This window comes from Cetorhinus maximus, chromosome 17 (assembly GCF_964194155.1).
Source record: "Cetorhinus maximus chromosome 17, sCetMax3.hap1.1, whole genome shotgun sequence".
Classification (NCBI taxonomy): Eukaryota; Metazoa; Chordata; class Chondrichthyes; order Lamniformes; family Cetorhinidae; genus Cetorhinus; species Cetorhinus maximus.
This window is the reverse complement of record NC_135895.1, coordinates 15,427,149-15,440,589: the sequence shown is the minus strand read 5'-3', so window position 1 is coordinate 15,440,589 and position 13,441 is coordinate 15,427,149. Positions and strand designations below refer to the sequence as shown.

Genomic DNA, 13,441 nt, shown 5'->3' with positions numbered 1-13,441 from the left:
AATTGCCCTTGAGAACTGGCTTCCTGGGCTATTTTGGAGGGCATTTAAGAGTCAACCACATTGCCGTGGATCTGGAGTCACATGTAAGCTAGATTTTCCCTCCATAAAGGGACATTAGTGAACTAGATGGGATTTTACGACAATGGTTTCATCATTAGGCTTTTAATTCCAGATTTTTTTATTGAATTCAAATTCACTATCTGCCGTGGTGGGATTCGAACCAGGGTCCCCAGAGGATTATGGGACTCTGGAGCACAAGCCCAGTGACAATGCCGCCGCCTCCCCTGTAAAGTAAACTTGTCACAACAGCAGTGAACTTACATAAAAAAATTAACAGCCAAAGAAAGCGTTTTGCCACTGGCACACACCACTGAAATGAAATAGGGCAGATGAAACTTTTTGAGTACTGAATGTCTTTTGAATCTTGCACGTTCGTTACCTGCTAAAAATGATTTCCCTTGTTTTTGTAGGACTTTGTTGTGTGTAGGTTGGCTGCCATGTTTGCCTACATTACAGCTGTGACACGTCAGTAATAATTCTTTGGCTGGGGAGTGTGTTATATTGTCCTGAGGTCCTGAAATACAAATTTATACAAATATAAGTTTTTTTTTCTAGGTTAGTGAATCCATTTTTAATACACTTTTAATTTCAGGTGATAATCATTGAGCCATTCTTTGACTGTTTTGAACTAATGGTTAAAATGGCTGGAGGCACCCCAGTCTTCATCTCATTACGGCCTGTGAGTATTTGATCCAACAGAGCTATTAAACACAAAATATAACTTACTATTTTCTAAGAAGTTTGGCAGTGGATTTTGCATTTGCATGGACAGAAATTATTGTTTTAAACTTATGATTTGTATTTTAATCATTTCTATTGTCACCAAGTCAGTACATTGAAATCAACGGCTAACGATAATGGTAAAACACATTCATCGTTGTTCCAAGTGAGGCACTGTGACCTCTATTAGAAAGAAACTGAATGCCTGTAATCCTTCTTTTCTCCAAAGGTGGGGCTGCAACCTTTTTAAAAAAGAAACAATTTTTAAAAATGTTTATTTCGCAGAATCATAGAACAGTTACAGAAGGAGGGAATTCAGTCCATGTATCCTTGCCAGCTCTCTGCAAGAGCAGCTCAGCTAGTCCCACTCCCCCACCTTTTTCCTGATCCCTGCAATTTTTTTCCCCCTTCAGACGTTTATCCAATTCCCTTTTGAAAGCCATAACTGAATCTGGCTCCATCACACTCCCCGGGCAGTCCATTCCAGATTCTAACCTCTCGCTGCATAAAAAGTGGTCGATAAATGCTGGCCTTGTCAACGACACCCATACTCCAAGAAACTGATTCAGCATCAATTGGAGTATTGTGATCACTTCGGGGAACCACACTTTAGGAAGGAAGTGAAGGCATTAAAAAGGGTGCAGGAAAATGACATTAAAAAGTGTTTTCCTCATGTCACCATTGCTCTTTTGCCAATCTCCTTAAATCAGTGCCCTCTGGTTCTTTACCCTCCTGTCAACAGGAACAATTTCTTCTTATGTATTCTGTCTAGACCCCTCATGATTTTGAACATCTCTATCTCCTCTCAACCTTCTCTTCTCCAAGGAGAACATCCCCAGCTTCTCCAAATAATCCAGATAACTGAAGCCCCTCATCCCTACAACCATTCTCCTAAATCTTTTCTGTACCCTCTCTTTTCGTACTCTAATGGATGTCTGGGCTCTCAGCCATGAATATATAATGAGTTTTGGCTGCGAACCCAGAAATCCATTAGCCTGTTGAAACATCTGAGCCCTGGAAAACATTACTTGATTGACAGCTTTGGCTCCATGATCCATGCTATCAGTTGCACAATGTTTATTTACACGAGGTTTCAAGTGCTTGCAATTTCGGTTATTGATCCTTTAAAATGTCTGGACCATTGACACTTTTATTGGTCTGTGTTAAAAAGGAGTTTTTTTTAAGAAAATGGTTGTCAATGAATGTTTCTTAAAGCTTTTTTACACATCCTACTGTCACTGCAGCGTTCATTGATTCTATACAATGTGTAATGGGGGCGTGGGCATGGAAATGCCATAGCTTGTTTCCCTCATGCAGACGGTGGTTCACAACACCTCTCGAGGTGCCTTGGGCCACAGCTCTCTGAAAAGCTGGCCTGACTCCATGCAGAGGACAAGGACATGCCTAGCCCTGCAATGGAGCCAGCCAGGAATTCAGAGTGCGTGTCTGTGACCCAAACCAGCACGCATCCTTAAAGGGCCTGGTGAAAATTGGAAATCCCTGGAATGGGGTTGGGAATCACAGAATCGGGTCCTGGCCACTATTTTTACCGCAAAAATCGAGCCCCATATAGCTTCCTGTCACTTTCTATTTCTCTGCTGTCAGTAGCACTGTGCCTGAGAAGACACTGAGAAGTTCTTTGTACATTGCTGAGCACTGTTTATCTAGGGGGGGGGAAAGAAAAGGCACCAGCTGCAACAATACATGATTCTGTGTTGAATGGGCACAGTCACTGCACCTTTGCCTAATTCTGTAAGATTTAGAACAACACTACTGTTCAGCATGCTTTCAATTGCCAACCCAAAAGGAACTAACCAAAGTGCTTCAGTCAGTCAGAGATAAGTGCCTGAATTTCTGCAAGGTTCTTCCAGCTTAATTCTGGCAGATCAGTGAAAATTCCAGAAATTGGCATAGTCGACTGGTTTCCCTATTTCTTAGGTTGGACCGGCAATTGAAGATATGCAGAAATACTACCACAAAACCTGTAATCTGTCCTAGAGTTTAGCCCACTGTGCATCATTAGCTATCCCATGGAGAAACAGATCACTCAATCCTCTGGGAAGTGTGGAGAAGATGCAGCAAAAAGCTTGTCCATCCTGATGATTGCCATGATCTCATTGAAAGGCATAAGATAAAAACATAAGAAATAGGAGCTGGTGTAAGCCATATGGACCCTCGAGTCTGCTTCACCATTCAATCCTGTCCCCATACCCCTCAATCCCCTGAGAGATCAAACAGGCTCAAGGGGATAATTGACCAACTCCTATGTCCTGAATAAAAATATTCCTCAGACACAGTTGCTACGCTGGCTGTACTTTTACTGAAGGTTCTTGAGCTACAAAGTCAAAGAAAGGTAAAGGTAAAAACAGAAAATGCCTGTCAGCCAGTATCCTTAAGAGAAGAGGCAGGCCAGCATTCTCGGTGCATAGCTTTCATCAGAGCTGAAGATACACATCCTGGTAGGGAGGGCAAGGAAAGCTCCGAGGTCAGTCGCATTGAATGGGAGTGTGGAAATGAGGACTTCAGCAATGATGGCAGTGAAAATCAGGTGGAGCTGCAAAGGGTCTGTGGGAAAGGGTCCGGCACACACAGGGTTAATGTGGGACTGAGTACAGCACTATGCACACAGTGATGCAAGAAGGCACGTGACCCAGACCTAGAGTCAGTATGGTGTTGAGCAGAGACGTGTGTAAAGACTGAGGGTGGGTGGAAGCGTCCCAGATTTGCACTCAATGTGATAGCGGGTGGCAAAACGCCGTTTTACCCTCCAGCCGCCATGGCAGATTTTCGTTGTATCGTCCCCTTCCCGGCACGTTCTGCCTCGTTAATAATGCATTGACGGGAAACAGGCCGGATCACTGGTGGGCGGGCTCAGATTTGCTCGTGGCCATGACCTCGGCGCTTCCTCGCTCCGGGTGCCATATTTAAAGCGTGCCAGGGCACAACCTACTTCATGTCTATAGACCAGGACTGCTCCAGCCCACAGATGGCCCCGGCAGGAATGAAGATGGCAGCCTTCAAATTTAGTGACGCCTCTCTGGAACGCAGTGGAATGCCGCCGCGATGCCCCTCATCCCGCTCTGGTTGCAGGAGGTCCACCGGAATCACCAATCCGGCCTGGGAGGCAGTGGTCAATGCCACCGGAGCACAGAGGATGTCAGCCATCCAGTGCAGGAAGAGGATGAATGGTCTCATCTGTTCCGCCAGGGTAAGTCAACCACCTCCTCACTCTCAACTCACACGCACACAAACCCTTCGCACATCCACAGGGATCTCACACCTCAAGGGACAACAGCATTAACTCTCTCACACACACACCTCCATCAAGCTCATATCCTCTGGAGCTCACGTCCTCATCCTGTCCACGGCTTCACTCATCACACAGACATTCCACGCAGTGCCATGCATCCTGCCCACACTCTCTCCATCTGTTTTCGTGCAGGAGAAGCTGGCCCACAACAGCAGGGAGAGGTCCCAGACAGGGGGTAGGGTAGACCACATTAGGCCTCTCACTCACTTTGCAGAGCATCCCATTGCGCTGACTGGTGAGGACGTGGATTGTGCCTGCAGCGAGTGAGGTCGGCAACAAACACCCACGTGAGGATCCTGCACCACATCATCCCTCTCTCAACGCAACTGTGTGTGCTCTCTCTCTCCTGCTTTTGACTCTGTTGCTATGTACTAATTATCTCTACTTTAGTTCACAGGGAGCTCTGCCAAGCGACCAATGTGCTCAGCCAGCCAGTCCCTCAGCTTCATCCAGGTCCTCACCTCCAACAAAAGGACCTCAGCTCAATCTAGGTCCTCACCTCCAGCCAAAGGACGCCACCTTCATTGAAGAACTGGAAATAAACAGCCTGGAAGACCCACCACCAACTCACACCCTCCACCAGCGCAGAGACACACACCTCCATGGGATCTAGATCTAGAGCAGGCTCGGGTTCACAATCTGGTGGTCAAACGAACACATGTCTGCAGCAGGAGGAGGCATGTTCAGCTGAGCTCCCCGGCACTCGAAGGACTGCTGGGGAAGAGGCATCTGTGAGGTCCGAGTCAGCTGACGAGTCCCTGGATTCGGCCTTGGAACTCATTGTGGAGAGTTTACAGAAGGCAGGGAACACCACGTAGAGCTGTTGGAAGTCCTCAACAGAGTAGCACGCGAGTCAGAGGAGTGCGTCCGCCTGCTCTCTGAAGTGGTGTCCACTTGTGCGCATATGGAGGTCTCCATGGGAAGGATGGCGGATGCCATGGAGACCCTGGTCCAGCAGAACTCGGAGATGCGCGCAGACCTGCACTTCATCGCGGGAGCCATAGGTGAGTTCCTGAAAATTGATGCAGGGGCAAGAGTTGTTTGGGGGTGGGGGGCGGGTATGAGTTGTTTGGAGGGGGGAGAGTTTGTGAGGGGGGAAGAGTTGTTTGGGGAGGAGAGTTGTTTGAGGGGGTGGAGCATTCATGAGCAAGGGGCTGGTGGAGAGTTGTTGACCAGGGGAGTTGGAGAGCTGATGAGCAGGAGCCAATGGTTTAGTCCACAACTGTTTAAAAGGGGGGAATTTTCTGTGCCCGCTGGTGTTGAGCGTGTTCGACAGCATGAGTGGACAACATGGTGAGAAAGCCAAAAATCAGCTTCAGGACATCGTCAAACCAGTTTGCGATCGTCCGCTCTGCCCATCAATGGTGGGCTGCGTTTCCCGACATTGGATGTGGGGAACTTCATTGTAATACATCTGCATCTCATTTTAAGCCCAGCCTGCCGGAATCATCCCCCCCACTCCACCCCCCACACCCCAGCTGGATTCTCCAAGCATGTCGGTGTGATTTCATGCTAATGTCTGTCACAACAGACATACACAACAGCATATATAAGACATACACTTGACGGGCTGCACTTTGATGGGCACTCGGAGGTCAGGGCACAGTAAGGTTGCGCAGCGATCGCCAGGGTTGCTTGTTGGACTTCAAGGTGGAAGCGACTTTGGGGGGTCAAGGGCTGCGTTGTGGTTGAGGTGAGTTTGGGGGGTGGGGTGGTAAGGGCTGCCCTGCGGCTGATGATAGTGCACAAGCGTGCGCGGGTTTGAGGGGTGAGTGAAACTGCCACACATCAGGGAAACCTTGCTTAAAATGACCATTCTTCCGCAGCTGAGACAGTTCAGTTCAAATGCAGCTACATTGACGTGCTTGGAGTGGGGCCTCTAGCTTATCTGCCCACTCAAGCAATGCAGAGGCATGAAAGTGCTACCAAATGCTCCAGAGCTTTTCACCCCTCAGGCACAGACTGCAAACAAATGAGCATTTTAGTGGACTGCAGAACAATTGGACGACTGCACACGTTGTACAATCACCTTGCGAAAGCTGGCCATGGAGAAGTCACTGGTGCAGGCGCTTACAGCTTCTTGCAATGTCATCATTCTGGTTTGGGCCAGTCTCCCCCATGGTTAAAGCTAACAGCCTTCCAGTGTGGGTTAGGAGAATGCCTGTGCCTGAGCTGAGAGCACAGCATGCAGTCCAATGGGCAAAGCTGCTGCCAATTGGTCAGGTGGAGTGGGGCAGAGGATGGTGGGGTTTCGGGCAACCATGCAGTGCTCTGGCCATCCAAGTGGTGGCCAGCACTCTCCAGGATGCATTAAGGGGCCTTCAGACTTAGCAGAGAGAGGTTCTTAGAACACCCAAGCTAACCCACGCATCTCTCTGTTTCATCCTGCAGGAGGAGTACATCAGGAACACGGAGCCTGGTGAACTAGCTGTATGCCTTGTGGCTTACAGAGAGTGGAGATGACGGAGGAGAGAGCAACAGAGGTTCATGGCTGGGCAGAGGGAGGAGCAGCACCCTCAGGAAGAAAGGGTGGCTGGGGCTCCTGCACATGCTGCCGAAGAGCCACAGTGAGCCGTCACTGGTCAGCGCTTAGCTAGATCTACCTTTCATTCCTGCAGATAACCGAGCACCAGTGTCGCCGAAGACTGCACATGTGTAGGCAACTGCTCAGTCACATCTGCCAGCTACTGCAGGGTTTGGTGCCACAGGGACATGGAGGGCATCCACTGCCAGTGGCTGTGAAGGTGACCTCGGTGCTCAATTTTTTATGCCAGTGGCTCTTTCCAGGGCTCCACACGTGATCTCTGTGGGATATCACAAGCCTCCACCGAGAAAGGCATCCATGAGGTAACGGATGCCATCTTCGCGAAGGCACACAACTTTGTGCATTTTGCCTGGGACCAGGCAAGCCAGGATGCCAGAGCAATTGGATTTGCCCATATCTCAGTTTTCCCACAGGTGCAGGGTGACATCAACTGCCTTCAGATGGTGCCCAGATCTCTGTCGCTTGTGATCTCCATCGCAACAAGTGGTCAACTATGCCAACCGCAAGGGCTTCCATTCGCTGAATGTGCAGCTGGTGGGCGACCACCATGAACATATCCTGCAGGTCTGCGCTTGGTTTCCAGGGAGTGTCCACGATGCCTATATTTTCAGTCAGCCTCAGATCCCTAAAGTCTTCCAGGGTCCACAGAGGCTGCAGAGATGGCTTCCCGGGGACAAGGGCTACCCGCAAAGATCGTGGCTGATGATGCCCGTGCAGTCGCCTCAGACTGCAGCAGAGTGAAGGAACAATGAGGCTCATGCTGCAACTCACACCTTGATGGAGCAGACCATTGGGTGCTGAAAATGAGATTCCGGTGCCTGGACTGGTCTGGTGGAGCCCTGCAATATAGTCCACACATCGTCGCCGCCTGCTGCGCCCTTTGCAGTGCATGGTTGTAACGAGGAGCAGAGATGGAGGAGCTGGAGGTCTCCTCTGATGAGGAGGATGTAGACGAGGATGAGGGTGAGGAGCCCTCGAAGGGGACAATGAAGGTGATGAGGCCATCGCATTGGCCAGATGAGGCAGGTGCGCTTGGGAAGCCCTCATAGCAGTTAGATTTGTGGAGGATAATGACGGCAGTGAGGACACTCCGTAGATGGTCACATTACCTCTGTAAATGTCTGACTCCTGCCTGGCCGTGGGCAGCTCGCTTACGCCTTGTGATCAGGGTCATATCATAAGATGCAACCGTGAATCTTTAAATGCATCTGATCCTTTGTCAGCCTTCAGTACCTGACCCCTTCAAGAGCACACCGTCACTGGTCACAGATGCTGAAGAAATGGAGGGGCCAGCCCCACCTCAAAGATGTAGAGAGCACACAGAGAGAATGATGGCGGCCCCTGCCTACGACATTCTGGCAGCAATGACAAGCACCATCGAGGTGCAGGCGTCTGTAATGTGTCCAGTGAGTGTGAGGCCAGACAGTCACTTTGGTCTGAAGGTTACACACTGCACAGGAAAGGGGCCCTGGACTGAGACATCTGCCTTTATCTTGCACACGAACATTACTGATCAGAACAAGGAGCCATAGGCAAGGAGACATCCTTGGGAGTTCATTTACAATATTTATTTACAATAGTGAACATTATGTACAAGTGATTAACACCCATGCCCAGGCTATGCAACTACATCTTCCTAACCTTCCTAACTCTGCTCCCCCAACATCCATGCGGGGGTGGAGGCAGCCTGCTGACTGCTATGCCCTGTCTGTGATGACCTTGACAGGCGTCCTCTGGAGGGCCAAGACCTGGAGGGCCCCGGCCTGCTTTCAAGGTCCTGCTGTGCGTCAGTGGCACCCTCCTCGGCCGCTGGAGCTGCATGGGGTCACAGGAAGAGGGGATTCGGATGGGCCAGACACTCCCTGAGTCACCTGGATGGATGGCCCCGGGTGTGCACCTGCTGATCCTCCTCCCTATGGGTGCCTGAGGGCTCCTGGCTGACACCTTGAGGAGAAGGGTTAGCTGGAGTGAGATTGAGCTGCCCCGCACCCCTTTTATGTTGACACTATTGGAGGCCAAGTATGGCGTCAGCAATGGAGTTCATCCTGCACAACAGTGCAGGACCGATGTCCTGGACCAAGGTCTCCATAGTGGCTGCCATCCTATCAGTGTTGACCTCGGTGCAATGGCATGCTGGCACTATCGCCTCAGCCTGAAGGTGGACGGACTCCTCCATCGTGCCTTGCAATCTGAGGAATGTAGCGGACATCCCTTCCTGATATTCCGAGTTTACCTTTGCAGTTCCAGCAACTGACATATGACTGAGTCCAGAGGCCCGTCACCTGGCTCAGACTCAGCAGATTTCTGGCCTCCAGCAGTCCTCTGTGTTCCAGAGATCTAGGAAGTCCCTGCCGCTGCCTGCTGTGGATCAGACAGTGCGATGTGCTCAGTAGATTGTGACCCCCAAGGCCACTCTAGAATTAGATCCCACCGAGGTGTGTGTCTCTGCGCTGGCGGAGGGTGCGGGTGAGCGCTGTGACGGGTCTTCATGAAGGTACCTTCACACTCCTCTTCAGAGGTTTCTTCGGGGCTTGATTGGAGGCCCTGGGTCAAGGACTCTGTGGGCTGTTTGGCAGATGTGCCTGTGAAAGCAAGGGGAGATAATTAGTCCATGGCAGTGGCCTGTGAAAGAGGACACATCACTCACAGCATGGTTGTCTGATGGATGTTGCACTGCTGGATCCTCACTTGGTACAGCAGCGCCGACCTCACCGCCAGCACGAGAAGGGTCCAGGTCCTCGCTGGATGGCTCTATTTTCAAAATCCGTGAGGACCTTTTTTTCAGGCATTCCTCCACCAGTCTGCAACCTCTCCCCCTTGTGTGCCAGCTTGTCCTGCACGAATAGAGGTAGAGAGAGTTAAGCATGATGCCTGCCAGGCCAGATGATAAGTATGCCTGGCACGTATGGATGATTAGTGGTCCCACGACGGGATGAGGACAGTGAAGGTGTGTGAGGGAGTGAATGGCGATGTCCCTTGAACCAGCAATGAGTGAGGGCCCTGTGGATGTGTGATGGGGGTTTTGGTGAGTGTGTGAGTTGAGGGTGATGAGAAGAGTGACTTTCCCTGGTGGAATGGAGGAGATCATTCATCCTTTTTCGCAGGGCATTGGCACTAACCACCGCTGCCACCACTTCCCAAGCTGGATTGGTGATGTTGCTGGCCCTCCTGCGGCCAAGGAGGAGGTAGAGGACCTAATGGCAGGCCCCCATAGCATCCAAAAGGCACTCGAGGGACATGTCACTAAACCTGGGGTGGGGAGCTGCAGCCTTCTTGCCTTTCGGGGCCAGGACTTCTCTGCAGCAGTCCTGGGCTGGAAACACTGAGAGGTGTGCACGTGGATGCACTTTAAATATGGTGCCCGACGTGAGGAAGCAGTGAGGTGATGGCATGGTGGGTGAATGAGACCCTGCCCGCCATGGAAATGGTGTGTTTCCCAGAAATGCATAGTTAATGTGGTGGGATTGGGACGACATGGTGTGAGAAGCCACCATTGCAGCCAGTGGGTAAAACATAGTTTTTCCCACCCGCTACCGCACTTAGTGCAAATCTGGGACAATTCAGCCCAAAGAACCGGATGGGGCCTCGTTGCTAAGAATCATGAACGCGCATTTAATGGAGCCTCGGTGCCAATCCCAGGGCTGTTCCTCCAGAGTCTCCACTCGACACTTGCCGTTGCTGCCTCACAACCCCAAATGATCATTCCGCAGGGGAAATCCTCTCCTAGGAAATTGAGGGATTTGGGGAGCAGCCAGAAAAGTAGAGTTGAGGGAGAAGATCAGCCATGGTCATCTTGAATGGCAGAGTATGCTGGAGGGGCCACATGGTTTACTTCTGCTCCTGTTTCTTACAGTCTTAAATATTTCGCACCATTCCTTTATTGTAAATGCTAGGATATCTGGTGGAAAGGTCAAATGTGCTGTTTGCGTCTTTGTTAAAGGTACAAGAAAACGCTGAGCAAGGCGTGAGCGACAGTGGAGATTGGAAGCTCAACGAAGAAGAACTTGCTAGTAAATTTAATTCCCGGACTAAAGCAATAATCATTAACACGCCCAATAATCCATTGGGCAAGGTAAGGATTCAAAGTCTAACCTTTTGATTTTTTGAAAGGTTAGGCATCAAATTTCAATCTATCAGATCACAGGATTTGCATGGACTGCGCCAAAAGCAAGAGCTTTGAATTTAAAAATAAATCAAACAACACTGATCAGCAGCCAGCAGAACTCCTTTACATTTGTAGAATTGAAGATGCCCTCATGCATTTAAGGGAAATAGTTCAACCAGAAGAAGTCAATTATTATTAAATTGCATATTGAGTTGCACAGAGAATTAATAGATTCCTCAGAGTATTTTATAGGCTATAACACATCTAATGATTCAATTGGCATTGTGGATGAAGGCTGAATGCAAGGCTTTGTGTTTTTTCTCTGATTCTTTAAATCCTGGATGTTTACTATGTTTTTTTTAATCTACATTGCGTGCTTCTTGGTTTCTGAAAATGTCATAACTTCCGTTTAAAGCTGTATTATCAAGTGTTGCTGTACCTCATCAAATCAAAGAAAGGGAAGAGGTTTTGTGTGCGTTACTGCATTTCAAAATAAAAATGATGATGATGCAAGGCCCGAGTGGTTTATTGATAAACAAATTTGCACAGGCTATCCGATTGCAATGCTGTCAGTAACCTGTTTGTTTTAATGGGCTGGGATGAACATTGTGATTAGAACCGAGCAATTTTGTGTGCCACTTGACTGCTTTCTTTTTAAGCCTGTTTTTTGCAGCTTTTTATAAAGAGGGAATTTATTTTTAATTAACCTCACCACCTAAATAAAAAATTGGCCAAATTACCGCTTTGGCTAGGCAACTCTTTTGTATTCTAATGAACTTTGGTTTACGTGTTTAGATATTTAAAATGGAAGAACTGAAGATAATCGCAGACCTGTGCATTAAGCATGATGTTCTCTGCATCAGTGATGAGGTGTATGAGTGGCTCGTGTACAGTGGACATAAGCACATCAAAATAGGTAATACTGAACATGTCAGCTTATTGAAAAGGTCACCAGAGAAGATGGGCCTGTACTGGTATGAGCACACATCCTGAAAGCAATGCTTCAGTCAGCCATGTGGGCCCTTCTCTGTGGAATTCCCTCATTAAACTTTTCTACCTCACTCTCCCCTTTGTAAGGCACTCCTTAAAACCTACATCTTTAAGCAAACACTTAGTCACCTGTCCTAATAGCTCCTCCTTCTGCTCAGTATCAGTTCCTGTCTGATTGCACTCCTGTGTAGAGCTTTGCGACGTTATCCTATGTTAAAGGCTTTGTATAGATGCTAGTGCTTTTCAAGAGGCTCGGAGAGAGAGAGAGAGGACAGGAATTCATACCTTTTGCTAACCGATATAAAGAACGGTTCCTATAAACCCGCTGAGGTTCAGACTGCTCTGTGTAGGTGAAGAAGTGTTCTCATCAATACTGCCTCCGCGCCAAGAAGATTTAGTGGGAATCGTTTTAAAGTTTGCTCAAGACTCACTACAATGGGTCTGCTAGCTGAGGTCTAGATAGATGACAATGTGTTCTGGCTGCCCTTGAGCCGTGTCTTCATCAGAGACCAACAAGGTTGCCAGTCCCCACTTTAATGAATGGTGATTGTGTGGCTATATCATCCAAATGGATCTTTCACTATAGCCATTGACATGAGTTTCTACTCGGTTACATTTTCTCCCCCCCCTCCCGCCCCCATTATGGATATGAAATACTTTCTCTTTTTGCCTTGGTTCTGCCCAGCCTCCTGGATTCAATACTGACTATAAGAGGTAAGTTCCATGACCTGAACCTGCACTTCACAGTTCTGGTCTGATTTGACAGCTCCATTTACAAGAATACCTCGGGGTTATTCTTTGGGAAAGATTGATGCGAATTCTGTGGACGTTTTAACCTTGCAGTCACTGTTAAGCTCCCTTTTTCACCATGAATGACATTGAGCTTGGTACGGTGCCTTAACTAATCTGGAACAATGGCAGTGTAGTAGTCAATGCTGGCTAAGGGAATGGAAAATGAAATAGCTGAACTTTAAATAAAATACATTGGTATTTTTCCACAGAATTCGCATCAATCTTTCCCAAAGAAAAAACATGGACTGTTACTTAATCTGCATCTTTATAACATTTGCAATACTGTAGCCAGAATACGTTAAACTTGCTGCCCTTGTCAAAAATCATTAATAACCTTGTTCCCGCCTGCTAGCCTTTTCCTATTTAACACGCAACAGTTAAATGTTTAAACCTTTTCCTTGAGTGGGTTTGCTCTTTGTATCTTTCCTCCTAGCTTTCTCTCCTGAAGCTGTTGATTCATGGTGGGTTACATTTCAAGGGGTACTAATTGCCCTCTGCCCTCTGGTACCTCATCCAGACAGTCAATTTTCACAACTAGCCCAGACAACAAGGGCTTGATTTCCCTCTTCCTGCCCTTACCTTGTAGAGGAAACACTTCCACTGGCCATCCTGACCAAGGCCTCTTTTCCTGGGTGGGAAGTGGTCGGATATTCAGGGAGGGGTCCTGACAGGATCCCCCTTGCCTGATTTTGGGTGGGATAACAGATGAAAATGTGCCCCAGGCCAGTGGGCCATTTTAATTGGGGGGGCATCATGGCCAAGCTTGATCCTTCACTAACTTTCAAACACAAGACCACTGGATAGTGATCAGGAACAGGCACTACAGCCACATCTCCCTGTGGTTCATCCACACTTTGCCTCGACAAGCTGACCTATTTTGAGTCCCTTGTGTTTTCACTTTGCTGATGTGTACTTATGT

General features: G+C 48.6%; 1 protein-coding gene across 5 annotated transcripts in view; it reads left to right on the top strand.

The window, feature by feature from the left end:
* kyat3.1 (kynurenine aminotransferase 3, tandem duplicate 1) overlaps nt 1-13,441 on the top strand; it is a 63,942-nt gene that overhangs the window by 18,838 nt on the left and 31,663 nt on the right. For all 5 annotated transcript variants that reach the window (XM_078560759.1, XM_078560761.1, XM_078560760.1 and 2 more), the window contains 3 exons: nt 653-739; nt 10,576-10,707; nt 11,536-11,656. In XM_078560759.1, the coding sequence (XP_078416885.1) occupies nt 653-739; nt 10,576-10,707; nt 11,536-11,656 (340 nt within the window). The remainder of the gene's footprint in view (nt 1-652; nt 740-10,575; nt 10,708-11,535; nt 11,657-13,441) is intronic.